Here is a 15864-nt window from a genome sequence, read left to right as displayed (position 1 = left end):
AGGGCATGTTTGTTGTTAACTGACTTTGGTAGGTATGTCTACTCATTTGTATCATGGTAATGTAAGGACAACAGTGATAACAACCCTAACCTGTTTAGAAAGAGCTTAACATTTAACCAGCTACCTGCCCAGGCAGAAATAAAGATCACTTTGTTAGCTTTTCCTTCGAGTCAGACAAAACAAAACAAAGCTAAATGAATGGTCAGGACAGGAGATAGTTTACATTGTGGGTATAACTATGAGAGATGTTGCTGTCTTGGGCTGAACTGTTCACAAAGGGGCCCCACCCCACATGCAGTTTGTCAGTATGATTGTGATCCATGTTGCAGCTCAGCAGCCTGTGTGGCTCAAACCTCAGTGACAGACAACTGGGACAACTGCTAAACAAAAGAACACCTCTGTGACAAGACCAAGCACAGCACAAAGTGCTGCAGCCTGAAATAAGTCACAGATATGAGCCTGACCTGGAGCTTTTCATAAGTAGTTTTTATAAGTAGTTGAGCTGCAACCAAGCTAGTCTCCTGATGAAGTAGTTACAACATAAACTACACCGTCCTGAGAAAAGGTAGCAAACTACATTCTGAGTCATCAAAAAGTGAATAGAGCAGATTGTCTGGCTGATGTCCAGCACTGGTGCTGCCAGAGGGAGTGGCTTTCACAACAAAGGAACCTGGGGCCTGCACCACAAGGGGAGCTCAGCTGACCTGGGTCTGGTTTGTGTAAACTGGCTTCACAAAACTGAAACCACCCAATCAGGCTTAGATGGCATCACAAAGCTGCTAATCAGCTAGATTTGTTCATAATACGGGGGCGGAGCCAGAGAGCTCCCATAAAAGGGGGCGTGTCTACAATCACAAGCCTATAGGAACAGGATGGATTAGTCATTCATATCATTTGTCCTCTACGAATGTAGAATGACTGAAAACTTGAACATCGAGCAGTTTATCATATTTTTTGTTTCATTTTATATCTTAGGCGGGGCAGGGGGTCGGGGGATGTGCGACTGTGGGGTTGTTGTTTGGGTGGGATTCTTTGTTTTTGTTTTTTTTTGTTTGTTTTTCTCTTCTCTTCTTTTCTTCACCACAGCTTATGATGCGATCTGTGGTTGCCTACATTGCTGTTTGACATCGTCCTGTAAAAACCGTACCTATGAGATCATCGCATCAAACTCGCTAATGCCAGCCTGCACTCTGCGCCCACACAACTGTGCCATATTCTCACAACCTCCAGCAGCCGTGGCTTCCGGCTGTTTCAATTACAATGTACTTGTACCTCATATTGAGTCAGAGTCTTGAAAAAGTTAAACAACAACAATAATAATGATAATACAAACTCCTTTCCTTCTCTCTATCTTTCTGTCCTTTTACCTCTCTTTCTGTACAGAAAACGTCTTTCTCCTTTCGGCTGCCCTCTTCAGGGGTAACCACAGCAAGTCCTCCGTCTCCATCCACCCCTATCCTCTGCATCCTCTTCTCTTACACCAACTAACCTCATATCCTCCTTCACTACATCCATATATCTCCTCTTTGATCTTCCTCTACGCCTCCTGCCTGGCAGTTTCCACTTTAGCATCCATTTCCCAATAAATTCACTATCCCTCCTCTGTACATGTCCAAACCATCTCAGTCTGGCCTCTCTGACTTTATCTCCAAAACATCTAACATGTGCCGTCCCTCTTATGTACTCATTCCTGATCCTATCCATCCTTGTCACTCCCAAAGAGAACCTCAACATTTTGATTTCTGCTGCCTCTAACTCTGCCTCATGTCCCTTCCTCAGTGCCACTCTCCAAACCATGCAACATTGCTGGTCTCACCGCTGTCTTGTACACCTTTCTTTTCATTCTTGCTGATACTCTTTTGTCACACATCACTCCTGACACTTTTCTCCACTGTTTCAACCTGCTTGCACACATTTCGTCACCTCTTTTCCGCACTCTCCGTTGCTCTGGACTGTTGACCCTAAGTACCTAAAATCCTACATCTTCTTTATCTTTTCTGCCTGTAACCTCACTGTTCCACTTGTGTCCCTCTCATTCACACACATGTACTCTGTCTTACTGCGGCTAACCTTCATCCTTCTTCTTTCCAGTGCATACCTCCACCTCTCCAGATTTTCCTCCCTGCTCTCACTACAGATCACAATGTCATCTGCAAACATCATGGTCCATGGAGATTCCTAATCTGTCAATCTGTCCATCACCATGGCAAACAAGAAGGGGCTCATGGCTGATCCTTGATGCGGTCCCACCTCCACGTTGAACTCCTCTGTCACACCTACGGCACACCTCACCACCGTCTTGCAGCTCTCATACATGTCCTGCACCACTCTAACATACTGCTCTACCACTCCAGACTTCCTCATACGGTACCACAGTTCCTCTCTCGGAACCCTGTCATAAGCTTTTTTGAGATCTACAAAGACACAATGAAGCACCCTCTGTCTTTCTCTGTACTTTTCCATCAACATCCTCAAAGCGAATACTGCATCTGTGGTAGTCTTTCTTGGCATTAAGCTATATTGCTGTTCACAAATGCTCACTTCTGTCCGTAGCCAAGTTTCTATTACTCTTTCCCACAGCTTCATTGTATAGCACATCAACTTTATTCCCCTGTAGTTGCCACAAATCTGCACCTCTCCCTTGTTCTTAAAGTTTGGCACCATCACACTTCGCCTCCATTCCTCAGGTATCCTCTCGCTCTCTAAGATCTTGTTGAACAACGGGGTCAAAAACTCTAGTGCAACCTCTCCCAGACACTTCCATATCTCCACAGCTATATCATCAGGACCAACTGCTTTCCACTCTTCATTCTCTTCAATGCCCCCCTAACTTCACCTTTACTAATCTTTGGTACTTTGTGGTCCACAACGGTCACCTCTTCTACTCTTCGTTCTCTCTCATTTTCCTCATTCATCAACTCTTTAAAGTACTCCTTCCATCTTCCTATCACACTTCTGGCTCCTGTCAATACATTTCCCTCTTTATCCTTCACCACCCTAACCTGCTGCACATCCTTCCCGTCTCTGTCTGTCTGCTTCGTCAATCTGTACAGATCAGTCTCTCCCTCCGTACCGTCCAACCTAGCATACAGGACATCGTAGGCCCTTTGTTTGGCCTTTGCCACCTCTACCTTCACCTTATGCTGCATTTCCCTGTACTCCTGTCTACTCTCTTCCATCCCCTCAGTGTCCCACTTCTTCTTAGCTAACCTCTTTCTCTGTATACACTACTGTATTTCTTCATTCCACCACCAAGTCTCCTTGTCTACCTTCCTCCTAGATGACACACCAAGTACTCTCCTGCCCGTCTCCCTGATCACATTCACTGTAGTTGTCCAGTCATCTGGAAGCACCTCCTGGCCACCCAGAGCTTGTCTCAGCTCCTCCCTGAAAGCCACACAACATTCTTCCTTTTTCAGCTTCCACCACTTTGTCCTCTGCTCTGCCTCTGTCCTCTTCATCTTCTTCACCACCAGTGTCATCCTACACACCACCATCCTATGCTGTCTGGCTACACTCTCCCCTACTACTACTTTGCAGTCACTAATCTCCTTCAGATTACATCGTCTACACAAGATGTAGTCAACCTGTGTGCTCCTCCCTCCACTTTTATAGGTGACCCTATGTTCCTGCCTCTTCTGGAAGAAACTATTCACTACAGCCATTTCCATCCTTTTGGCAAAGTCTACCGGCATCTATCCCTCTGCATTCCTGTCCTGGATACCAAACCTGCCCATCACTTCCTCATCAGCCTCTTGACTTTCCTCTTCTCTCTCCGCCTATGAACACGCCTTCCTCCTCCTTCGTCTCCCAAATATCCTAAAACTGTACCTCATGTCGAATGTTTGCTTCATGAAGAAAATATACCACTAATTCATATCAGGGAGGCAGTAGCTCAGTGGGTAGAGCTTCCGCTTGGGAACCGGAGGGTCGCCGGTCCGAGTCCCTGCTGAGGTGCCCCTGAGCAAGGCACCGAACCCTCAATTGCTCCCCCCTCTGCGAAGGGTGGTAATGTAATGTAAGTCCCTTTGGATAAAAGCGTCTGCCAAATGATCGTAATGTAATGTAGTTTCAGACAAGCTTGTGTGTGTGTATTATTTTCTATGATTCTATGTAAAGTTTACTGAGTCATGTCAAATGCATTTTAAATAAAGCTGGATTTGATTTGACTTTATTCACAACATACAAGTTGTCTTCAGTGTCATCACTGTATCTTGTTGATTGAATATCACCTGTGATAAATACCGTAGAACAGTGGTTCCCAAACTTTTTTCTGCAGGGCCTCCATTTTGTAGATAAGAAAATCTCACCCCCTAGCTTCCAAACTCCACTGGAATTTATTTTAAACATTGTAATTCATAAAACTGCAACTTATTATTTAACAAAACAAAATAAATAATAAAGTGACAAATCACCTTTATACAGTGAAATTAGGAAAAGTCTTAACGGTGTAATACTGTGTAACAGCATTTCTGCTTTCAACAAATTCTTTCGCTTTTTTTTTTTCTTTCTTTCTTTCTTTCTTTCTTTCTTTCTTTCTTTCTTTCTTTCTTTCCTGGATAAAGGGGACAAGAACTCAGTGTTCTGAATGCTGACAGAACATTTGCTGTTTTTATGTTCTATTTACCTTTAACCTGAACAGGTTTCACATTTAGGCCATAGTGAGCTCTGCCTTAGCTTCATGGGACAGTGTTGCTCTACCTGGTGATCCAACTGCTCAGACTCACTGACCTCAGTGAAGCTTTGCTACTGAAATCTGGACAAAGGCCAAGGAAAAAGGGGATGTCAGCATTTCAGGGTTTTTTCACCACATTCATGTGATCTACCCTCAGCTTCCTTCCTCACTGTCACACCAACAAACAGGCACTGTGATCCTGCCCAGTACCATTTGATGAAACATTTTGGAGATTGTTTTTATACACAGATGGGAAGAAAACTAAAAACATTAATGAAAACAAAAATATGTGATACACATGTGAATCAGGTGAAAAAGGAAAAAAGCAACAGCGACGACAGCACAGCCAGTTATGATGAACTGACAATATAACCCTGGAGTTCCAGATCACATCAGTGCTGTTAGTACAATATTGTCATAGGTGCAGTTTTTTCAGGATGACATCAATCCATCGACAGTCACATAACACATCATAGACATACGAGACATGCGGCCATACAAGAGAGGGAGGATGAAAGGGGAAGAAAAGCAGAAAAAGGAAAAACACCAGAACTCCACCCTCCCCCACAGGAGCTTATTTTTGTTCATGTGTAGCAAAACGTACAGCTTTCTAATAATCCTCTTCTTGAATATTGTCAGAAAAAGTATCTTTCCCTCAGCTTTTGAGTCGCTTTGGAAGTCTCTTTGGATAAAAGCGTCTGCTAAATGACTGTAATGTAATGTAATGCTTTGTTAACCAACATGAACTTCCCTGAGGGTGTCCCTGTTTGTTAAGAAAATGCTTGCAGAATCTTTGGGGAACAAAAACTGAGAAGAGGTGTGTCTGTAGATGGGATATAAACATTTCTAGGGAGCCTGCCTCTTTAGAGAGTGCAGTAAGAGTGTTCCAGAGAAAAAGAGCGAGATAAGAAAATGTTCTGTTTCCAAAAGCCTTTCACTTGGGTCAGAAAGATACACTGGAGCTAGGCCTTGTAGTTTCTTATTGGAAAAAAAGCTTAAAATCAGCCCTGGTACTGACAGGAAGCCAGTGTACCGACGCTAGAGGAACTCAAGCCAGAGAAAAGGACATTACAATTGTCCAGCATGGAGATCACAAATGTATGAATTAGGGTTTCAGCATCTGCTTTGCTAAGGAACTGATTCTGGCGATATATTAGATATGGAAGTATGCAACCCTTGTCACCCTTGTCACATTAATGTGGCTAATGAATGTTAGGTCCTCGTTAAATGTTATGCCCAGATGCTTTGGGGTTGTGGAGCATCGGATGGGACCGTTCAAAGTTCACTAACAGGTTCTGAAGTTTCAATCTTTGCTTCTTTGGCCCTAGGGTCCACATTTCAGTTTTATCGACATTCAGAAGCAGAATGCCAATGTGATTTTCTAGACCATCAAGAACAATATTCTGATACACAGTGTCAAAGGCTGCACTTCAACCGAGGAGGATTAGAAACGAGATAGCACCAGAATCAGCGGTAAGAAGTAGATCATTTGAAACCTTAGTCTCAGGTCTTGTGGGAACATTCTTGAACCCCTATTTGGAATGTACCTGTGTGGTCATGTATTTGGCCCTGAACCGACATCATCATCTTTATCACTTTCACCAAAGAGCTGGTACACATTCCAGCCATCCTAATCTCTAACTAAGGCTGTCAGGTCTTGTGGGGACAAATTTACCATGTGGTCAGATTAAAGATTTTTCTGTGGATTCTCTCTGTTTTCACTCTCTGAGTCTAAAGGTCTCTAAAAGGGGACCGACTGCATAGATTCTTTTTTTCTTTTTTTTTATGTATGGGTCGATTTTAAACATTTTGTAATTCTTAAATGTGCGAACAAAACACATCAATCCACTAATGCTCTTCACCACCACCACAGAGCACGCTGAGTCCTTTAAAGGAGCTGTAATTAAACCTCTTATTAAAAAACCTACTCTTGACCCAGGCATACTGGTCAACTACAGGCCTATATCTAACCTTCTATCCCTCCTCAAGAAAGCAGCCGCCAAACAGTTGTGTAAATTTCTACATGACTGAATAGTTTATTCCAGGTTGCTCTGTCTGGATTTAGAACCCACCATAGCACAGAGACAGGCAGCGCTGGTGAAAGTCCAAAAGACCTAATTGCATCAGACTTCTCTCTGTGCTTGTTGTATTAGATCTTAGTACCGCATTTGACATCATTTACCACCACATTCCATTACAGACTAGAACATTTAATTGGCATTAGAGGAACCATATTAAACTGGTTTAAGCCATATTTTGTCAGATCGATTTCAGTTTGTTCATGTTAATAATGAATCTTACATACACACAAAAGTTAGACACAGCGTTCCTCAATTTTCAGTGCTTGGACCAATTCTATTCACTCTATATCTAATTCCTGAAGGTAGAAATGAATCCATACATTTTCACTGCTATGCGGATGATAGCCAACTTTATTTATCACTGAAGCCAGACTAGTCCAGTCAATTAAATAAACTCCAAGCATGCCTTGAGGACATTAAGACCTGGATGTCCTGTAATTTTCTCCTGTTTAACTCTGACGAAACAGATTAAATTATTGTGCTGTGCTAAACTCTTTAGATATACACTATCTAATGCTATAGCCATCATGGATGACTTTGCATTGGCCTTCAGCGCCTCCGTAAGAAATCTAGGAGTCATCATTGATCTGTCATTTAACGCCCACATGAAACACATTTCAAGGACTGCATTGTTTCACCTACGAAACATTGCAAAAAAACGTGTCCATGCATTTGTTACCTCTAGGCTGGGCTGTTGTAAGACATTATTATCAGGCAGCCCTAACAAGTCCCTAAAGACTCTCCAGTTGGTCCAGAATGCAGCTGCATGTGTACTGACCAAAACTAGGAAAAGAGATCATATCTCTCCCATTTTAGTCCCATGTGTTCTCTCGTCTCACAGGTTGCTATGGAAGCCTGTCCTGTAGAGTTGAGGACCTCTCTCTCTCTCTTGCTCTCTCTCTAAACCCAACTGGTCAAGGCAGATGGCCGCCCACCTGGGGCCTGGTTCTGCCTGAGGTTTCTTCCTGTTAAAGGGGAGTTTTCCTTGCCGCTGTTGCCAAGTGCTGCTCATGGGGGAATGTTGGGCTTCTTTAAATGCTCTGTATGTAAAGTGCCTTGAGATAACAATTTTTACACTGACTGAAGAAAAAACACAGGATGTTAGAGAGCTGTTAAAGTTCTGCTTTTTTACTCCACACGTCAGTGTTAACATCACATTTTCGGTTTCACTGAGAGCCAAATTGCCACATACAAGAGACCACAACTTGGTGCATGCATATAATCGCTGAAATTCTTCCAAAGCTGTAAAACAAGAAGAAAGAAAGAATGGAGCTTTCAAATACCCCAGTCATCCACAGAAATGCTGCTCACAATCTGTCCCTGACTGGACACTGCCAATGCCAGTCTGATTTTTGAGTCAACAACATTATCTATATGTTGTCCATAACAATGGTGGAAAAAGCTCATGCAGGATGCTGGTGTAGAGAATGTGGTGGAACATACAGGAGACAGAGAGAGAGAGACACACACCCAAAGAAAGACAGAGAGAGAGAGAGAGAGAGAGAGAGAGAGAGAGAGAGAGAGAGGACAAAGATGAGAGGAAAATAATTTGAATACGGGGGTGGCGAACACTCGGCTCTTTGACGGCTGACGTGGGCTCGAGAGCCGCAAGGCTGGGGCTTTGCCGCCTGACGTGCGGAAGCGCAAACAGACCTGCGCCTCGCGGGCCGCAAGCGAATCTTTGCCGGCTGAGCGCAGACCGGCTGATCGCAGAGCAAACGGACCTGCGTCTCATGTATTTTTGTTGTTAAACGCAGATTGCGCTGGATCACTTTTGCTTGAATTGAATAAGCAATATGTTGGATTGTAAAACGGAGATTATCAATCAAAAGGTGGCTAGTTGTGGAATAATGCACTGCAAATCTTTGTTACATTTGTTTGTTTTCAGGCGAAGATGATTTAGCAAACCATTGAAATATTCATGAGATAAGTTTGATATTTATTTTGGGGGCAATATTTTTTATATTGCGTGATAAATATAATTGTTAGATATAATCGTTAGATTATCGAAAAAATAATCCGTAGATTAATCGTTAAAAAAATTATCAATAGGTGCAGCCCTCATATGAATAGTTACAGCTATTGCAGCATTCAATGAAAAATTGACGAAATGTCGGTCATATTAGAGGTAATAGACAATAATAGACAATAGTAGTGGACAGTAATAGTAGACAAGAACATTTATAGTTTCTTATCAGAGCCCATATACTGGTCTAAATCGTGTGCGTGCGTGTGTGCGTGCACCAGAGGGTGAAGGTCAATCCACAGTATTTGAAAGTGATGTGAATAAGCTTAAACTTCAGTTATTCAACACGGGGATGGGGGGGGGGGTCAGAAACAGACACTTGAGGGTAGAATTCCACTCTATGCACCTGCACATTTGTGTCTACATACAAGGACTCCTGCAGTCCTGAGGAATGCTGGGTAGCGCCCTGTGCTTGTTGGCTTTGATTGCCCCTGGGCCTCTTACATAAGTCCCTCTGGCCTGGAGCTCCTCTGTCAGCAACTGATTCCCCACTGAACACATCGGCTTTCTCACCCAGTGGATAAGAGTTGTGAAACACTGTAATTATGGACTTATGTAACGACAGCATTGACACTCTCCTGTTGAGTCCCTCAGAGTAAACCATTATTGCTGTAGACTCTTTGTGGTTTCAAAGGTGGTTACAGAACATAAGCCACAAATACCAAACTGACCTGACAAGTTAATGCGATACTCTAACTATGTTGGGGTTACAAACAGAGAGAGAGATTATGTTTGGGTTACAAACATGGGGTGCTGAACTCTGGAGTGACTCTTGACACTTGAGGAGTGAACTGATTATACTGTATGAACTGGTTCAAAACCAGCTACAAGGCCACCTTTGCCCTCTCTTGAATCAGAGAGGGCAACTTGCACCTTGTTAACATGACGTCTCGTAAACAACACCTTTGACTACTCAAAGCAAATTATGAGTGAACACGTTGAAGGTTAAGTGCAGCTGTTAAACAGGTGAATAAGGAGAACACTCAAAGTGCTGCTCAGCCACCTGAAGGCAGCACGTGTTCTGTACATCATGCAGGAAGAGTCGCACGAGCACTGAGAACCACCAGCATCATGTGAAGCAACAAGTAGTGTTTGAGCTCCGGGTGGCAGTTTGGCACAACTAGGAATGTTTGTCCATTCTGTCGCTGCTCATATTTTACAAAGCAACCTGCTTTAGTAGAGACAGAGTGAAGAAAGTTGGGACAATTCTGACCAGTGAGCAGATCAAGTCTTCTCTCATGGTTTGTGTTAATGCATCTTGGTTTGCTTGAAAGTTTGCATCGTGGAACCAAATCAAAAACTAATAGCAACAAAAGTCATTCACTGATTTGGAGTAAATAAAGCACAGGCTTGAATGTCTGAATGTCAGAAAGTTCATATTTTGATTAGTCGTGAATGAAGGTTTTCCACACTTATCATTTTATTTGACAGTTGAATTCCACGCAATACTTTTGACTCATAAGTGGTGTAAAAAAGTGAAAGCCCTTGCAACATTGTCAACTGTACTTGTTATGCAAGTGTAAGCGTTGGTGCACAAAAGAATGTTAATCAATAACTTTAAGTTCACGAATAATTTCTGTGCATTGTTTCCCCCTTTTGCATGGTTAAGAGGAGCTGCTGCACCCAAAACACTGACAGGAAAACCATGACAACGTAACCCAGCTCACCCTGTCCTCAACTACTTTTCAGAAAAATAACCTGGTGTCATTAAAAATACATTTCTGCTAAAATGATACAAGAGCTGATTGCGGTGAAAAAAATAATTAGAATCTCTATTAAAACTTTTAATGTGTTTACTTTTAAAACATTTGGGGATTTTATCATTTTCCAAAAAGACCTGGAAAAAAATGTTTCAATTACATACTTTTCCATGTTTTCCATGCTGATTGAAAGCCTGTGAGGGGCTGAAATACAGACTCAATGTGCATAGAAGTGAGGAGTTTACAAGAAGAAGGAAGATAATAAAATTCAGTCATAATTAGGATTTGAAAGACAGACAGTATTAATGGCTGAAAGACTTTGTTTTCCTGTGTTTTCCTGATACATTACATTTACATTACATTACGGTCATTTAGCAGACGCTTTTATCCAAAGCGACTTACAATAAGTGTGTTCAACAAAGGTAGATAAAAGAACTTCAGGTCTGATACAGCAGACAGACAATCAGGCTATAAAGAAGATCAACACATTGTACCAAACAGCCATGTGTTTATTTCACAATGACACATTGTACAGGTACTGTAAATATCTCAAAACATATAGGCTGAAATGTCATATCTAAAATTCCTCCCAAAAAAACAACACTTTTTCTCTGATTTGCACATAGAGCTCAAGTCTCAAAAGACAAAGAATAAAAGCGACCAAACATTACAAATGAAGGAACACGTTTTTTTTCCAGACTGCATATAAATTAAATTGAAGTGGGAAATCTAAAATGTATCAAGAAATCCACAATATCATTCATATATGTGGGGGAAGTTTCCTACAGTTTCGAAGGCCACCGTACGGACTTCAGCAGACGGGAGAGGACAGACGGACTACGGGAGTCACTCAGTCTTATTGTTGAAGGATACCAGAGCGGACTGGTAAGCAGCAACTGGAGCTCGTTGAGGAACTCTTGACATTCCAACACCGGGTCTCGGTTTGGTCATGCAAACAATATGGCAAAACAGTCGTGGAAATGTAAAAGTCCCTTTGCGTGGCTCCAGACCAGGTGCCCAACACATTCAAGAGGATTTAAAAAAAAACAAAAAGAAAAATCAACAGCTATCAGAAGGCTCTCCAGCATAGATTCTTACAAAGGAAGGGGGTTCACCGGTGGCGTACAGGGCTCATTACACTGTGATGGTCGCTCACACTTAGTGTTCTACCAAAGCAACGTCTGTATCCCACTAATGACTGTGATTACAACTCGAGTCAAGACCAGAGAAAAAATCTGAAAAACTAATGAATATAAAACATCACATTTGAAAAAACTGACTACAGCATAGAGAGGGTCCGTCAGAAAACCAGACAGAACGTTGCAAAAATGTTTCTATCATCCAAACATAACAATACAAATAGCATCTATAGGGAGAAACAGTCACTAACTTCTAATAACTTAGAATACATAAATTATTATGCAATACAATACAATTCTCATTTGGGCAAGAGGTTAAGAAAATAGATCTGATCAAAACCTACACAAAAACAGAAGGCAGACTGTTTGCTGACCGGTCCAGAGGCTAAACTGAAGAACATAGCGGGTTGGGGGGGTATGTGTGTGTGTGTGTGTGTGTGTGTGTGTTTCTTGTCTTGGAGCAGGAGAGGACGCTTCTCCAGTCCACTTAGTCCTACACAGAGAAGCTTTTGGCACTGAAACACCAGAGGATGAAGCATAACAACACAGTGCTAATGAGGGGCACTCATGCAGGCTCCCCCTGTCCTGGAGGAGATTAGGTCAGTGAACCTCCACATGCATCACCACCACACTGCCAGGACAACACATGACAACAACTGCAGAGGACAGGCCGGACAGAGGGACCGGATATGTGTGACAGAGTAAACGAGGATTTAAAGGGAGGTAAGACAGGAGGTGTGTGTGTGTGTGTGTGTGTGTGTGTGTGTGTGTGTGTGTGTGTGTGTGTGTGTGTGTGTGTGTGTGTGTGTGTGTGTGTGTGGTCTGCATCTATGAAAGGGGGGCACTCACTGAAGAGAACAGTCTAAGGGACGTGATGCCCTGATGAGAGCCAGTATTTCTCATCTACATGCCAAAAAACAACCATGTCCAGCACATGACAGTGAAGATCTGCAGGATGTGGTGGATGTTCAGCTCTTCATCTCTACATCTCACAGAGACGACTCCACCTCTCTCGCAACGGCGATCTCTGATTGCAGGGGGACCTGAGGGAGCACGGGTCCCTCGGGGATCTCGTCGATGGCCTCCGGGGCCGAGGTGGCGCTCACCTTGTCGGCGTTGGCCTTTTTGTCTGCGGTGCCGCAGCAGAGTTTGGGGGCACACTGAGTCCGACACGAGAGCTCGCAGCTGGAGCCCGGAGACTCCGAGCTGAACGTGACAAACTCCGGCTGGATGGTGGTGGCGTGGATGCCCTCGTCGTGGAAGCAGTCCTTGATGCGTTTGGCCACCTCCATGTAGGATGTGGGGTCGTGGCACTTGATGTGCGCGGTGGCTATGATGCGGCTGCCGGCCAGCCGCCAGATGTGCAGCTCGTGGATTGCCAGGACACCGTCCAGCCTCAGCAGCCGCTCGTTGAGTTTGTGCATGTCGACGTGCTTGGGCACCGTCTGGAGGAGGATGAGGGCGGACTCCTTCAGCAGCGGGTAAGTGGTATACAGCAGGATACACACCATGATGACGCAGAGCGTGGGGTCCAGGTACAGGACCCAGCAGGGGCCGGCCACGCTCACGCCTTTGCCGTTCAGCGTGATGTTGCCTTGCAGGATGTCCACCAGCGTGTGATTGATGTGCTGGTGGTCCGTGCTGTGGCTGTCGATGCAAGGGTTAACACACAGCTCGCCCGGTTCGCAGGGCTGCCACACAAAGGTGAATATGGTGGCGGTGACGACCACGATGACGGAGCCCAGCGCGTCGCCCAGCACGTGCAGGAAGACGCCGTGCATGTTGAGTTGGGAGGCGGAGCTATGGTCATGCTCCAGGTCGTCATTCAGGGTGTTGCCGTTCATCTGCACCTCTGTACTGTCTTTAACACTGATTTCTGAAAAAGAAGAGAGACAAGTTCAGTTTATAAGGAACAAGAAGGGAAAGTTAATGAAGTCAATGAGACCAACACTCCATACAAGAACCACAGGCTTCATTTCACTAAATATGTGTAATCTGTCAATCTGAAAACAATCAACGTCAACTGAACCTGCTGCTTGTTCAATCATTTATTGACATCATATATAACTAAAGCACATATCCCTCTGAAAGGAAATGGAGCCACATTACTAAAGCCGGGTTTATGGGGACTAAAGTGTGGAAGACGTTTGACTAGTGTGACTGGAGCTGGATTATAGGCTTCACACACACCGCTCAGTCAGAATGGATGTTTAAAATTCCCTTCAGTGAGGATTATAAACACAACAAAACACTGATATGTTGATTCCCATTTCAGCCTTTCAGGTTGTAATTACAGGCGCTGGAGGCTCCACCACCTGAGCAATGGCTGCATGTTTCACTCTTGAGGTGCTGCTGGGCTAAAGCTGTGGCTGGATCTGTCCACTCCACCCTCACACTGATGTATGAGCCAGTAACAGCCATCTGAGCATGGAGGCGGGGAAATGGCCTCCATTTATTCTAACTGGCAGAGCTGTTAGAACAGTGTGCTGTATGGATTTAACCCTTCAGTGTGAGGAGGATAAAGCTCTCACACTGAACTATCACTCGCTGCTGCCACAGTCTCTGGGGCACGGAGGTTCGTACTTTGCTGTCTGCTGGTAGCCGCAGGTCCGTTTGCGCTTCCGCACGTCAGCCGGCAAAGATTCGCTTGCGGCTCGCGAGGCGCAGGTCAGTTTGCGCTTCCGCACGTCAGGCGGCAAACCACCGCTTGCGGCTCTCGAGCCCATGTCAGCCGGCAAAGACATACTTTGTTAATCTTTAGTCAATGTGAAACACGAAGCTTGTCTGTGTTGTCGATGCAGCAAACATCAACAACAACAGGGGTCACATTTCCGTGGTTGGACTGGCCAGAACACACATGCTGAGCGCACACACACACACTAGACTCAGAGGCAGCGTGTCCTCACAACAGACACACACAAGAGATATATGTGCACGATTGCGCAATCGGTACAGTTAACAATGAAGATAAAGCTCAGTGCCTGTCACGTGCTGACACTTTAGATATGACACAATATGTCTGACTGAATGGAGAATAGACCCTTCACAGTGATCATATCGCTCCATTTCAACATGCTTACATGAACATATGTGTGGTTTATATTCACTCCAGTATATTTGTGACACTGCCACAGTTTATTGATGTATTATCTCTTCGTTCTTTATCTTAAGTACAGCCTGAGAACTTGCTCTATAAATTGACTTCTTGATAGGAGCCTGTAGCCGGCTAAAGTGAAGCCTAATGTCCCCCCTCGCGGACACTCACCGTGTCTCGGCCTGTCGGTGTTGACCTCTCCGGGGCTGCTGTGATTCCCCACCAGCTTGTTGGTTTCATCCCCGGAGGCTCCGTTCCCTGAAGGTCCATGGGACTTGCAGGCTTTGCCCCGCTTGTTCTTTTTCCCTCCGTGCGAGTGTCCGTGTCCTCCGCCGGCATGTCCGTGGAACAACAAGAGCCCTAGCAGGTTGACCAGCAGCCCGGCGGCGCCCACCCCGACCACCATCAGGGGACTTTCGATCACACGAGGCTCAGTGAAGCGCTCGATCACCTCCAGCACGATGGTGAAGCACAGCGCGGTGAGGAAGACGGCGTTAACCAGGGCCCCCATCACCTCCGCCCGGATCCAACCGAACGTGTTTTTGTTGGTCGCGTGGGTTTTCTCGGCAAACCGCACCGCGACCAAAGCGACAACAAGCGCAATGACGTCCGACAGCATATGGAAGGAGTCCGACAGCATGGACAGAGACGACGTGATGCGGCTCACCACCACCTCCGCGATGAAAAACACAAAAGTCAATGAAAGCATACATAGCAGTCGGACGCGGTTCTGTTCACATGCCATTTTTTATTCCGCGCAGTCCTCCGCCGACTCAGATTTCTACTTGAGTTTGGATAAAGTTTCGACCGTTTCTGTCTTCGTGAGATCCGGTAACCGCCCGAGATGAACACAATTCGAAGCTAACCTTTAAGCTAGCGAGCGCCCCAAGACAATACGAGTCGGAGATAAACGTCCCCTTCACGGGCTACTGTTATCCTTCGGCAGTGGCACTACGCGGCTATGTTTCAGGCTGAACACCGGTGAAATTATCTCGAGATTGGGTCCTTTACAGCTTTTTAACCTAAAAGTAGACGGTAGTTTGTACCAGGAATGTCCAGATACCCCGACCGACGAGCTCCGGTTTGCAGACGGCTGAAACTTTGCACCCGAGCCGGTAAACTTTCCACACGGAACTGGCACAGCGACGG

The 15864-nt window shown here is 44.8% G+C and overlaps 1 protein-coding gene across 1 annotated transcript; it reads right to left on the bottom strand.

Annotated features, from left to right (window-relative positions):
- Nucleotides 1-11186: 11186 nt before the first annotated feature.
- Nucleotides 11187-15831, bottom strand: slc30a1a (solute carrier family 30 member 1a). Its single transcript, XM_076168048.1, has 2 exons — nt 14887-15831; nt 11187-13497 (listed from the first exon to the last, which is right to left on the bottom strand). The coding sequence occupies exons 1-2, from the start codon at nt 15458-15460 to the stop codon at nt 12611-12613; spliced, it is 1461 nt and encodes a 486-aa protein (XP_076024163.1). The 5' UTR covers nt 15461-15831; the 3' UTR covers nt 11187-12610.
- Between the last annotated feature and the right edge of the window lie 33 nt (nt 15832-15864).

Source organism: Genypterus blacodes, unplaced genomic scaffold, assembly GCF_046128005.1.
Source record: "Genypterus blacodes isolate CSIRO-AG114 ecotype Tasmania unplaced genomic scaffold, CSIRO-AGI_Gbla_v1 ptg000185l_1, whole genome shotgun sequence".
NCBI lineage: Eukaryota > Metazoa > Chordata > Actinopteri > Ophidiiformes > Ophidiidae > Genypterus > Genypterus blacodes.
The sequence above is the reverse complement of the archived record's forward strand: the minus strand, read 5'-3'. Positions and strand labels throughout refer to the sequence as shown.

Coding starts and splice junctions, on each gene's coding strand:
- slc30a1a (XM_076168048.1), bottom strand. CDS start 15,460: ATGGCATGTGAACAGAACCGCGTCCGACTGCTATGTATGCTTTCATTG. Junction 13,498..14,886: donor CACCGACAGGCCGAGACACG/GTGAGTGTCCGC, acceptor CTTCTTTTTCAG/AAATCAGTGTTAAAGACAGT.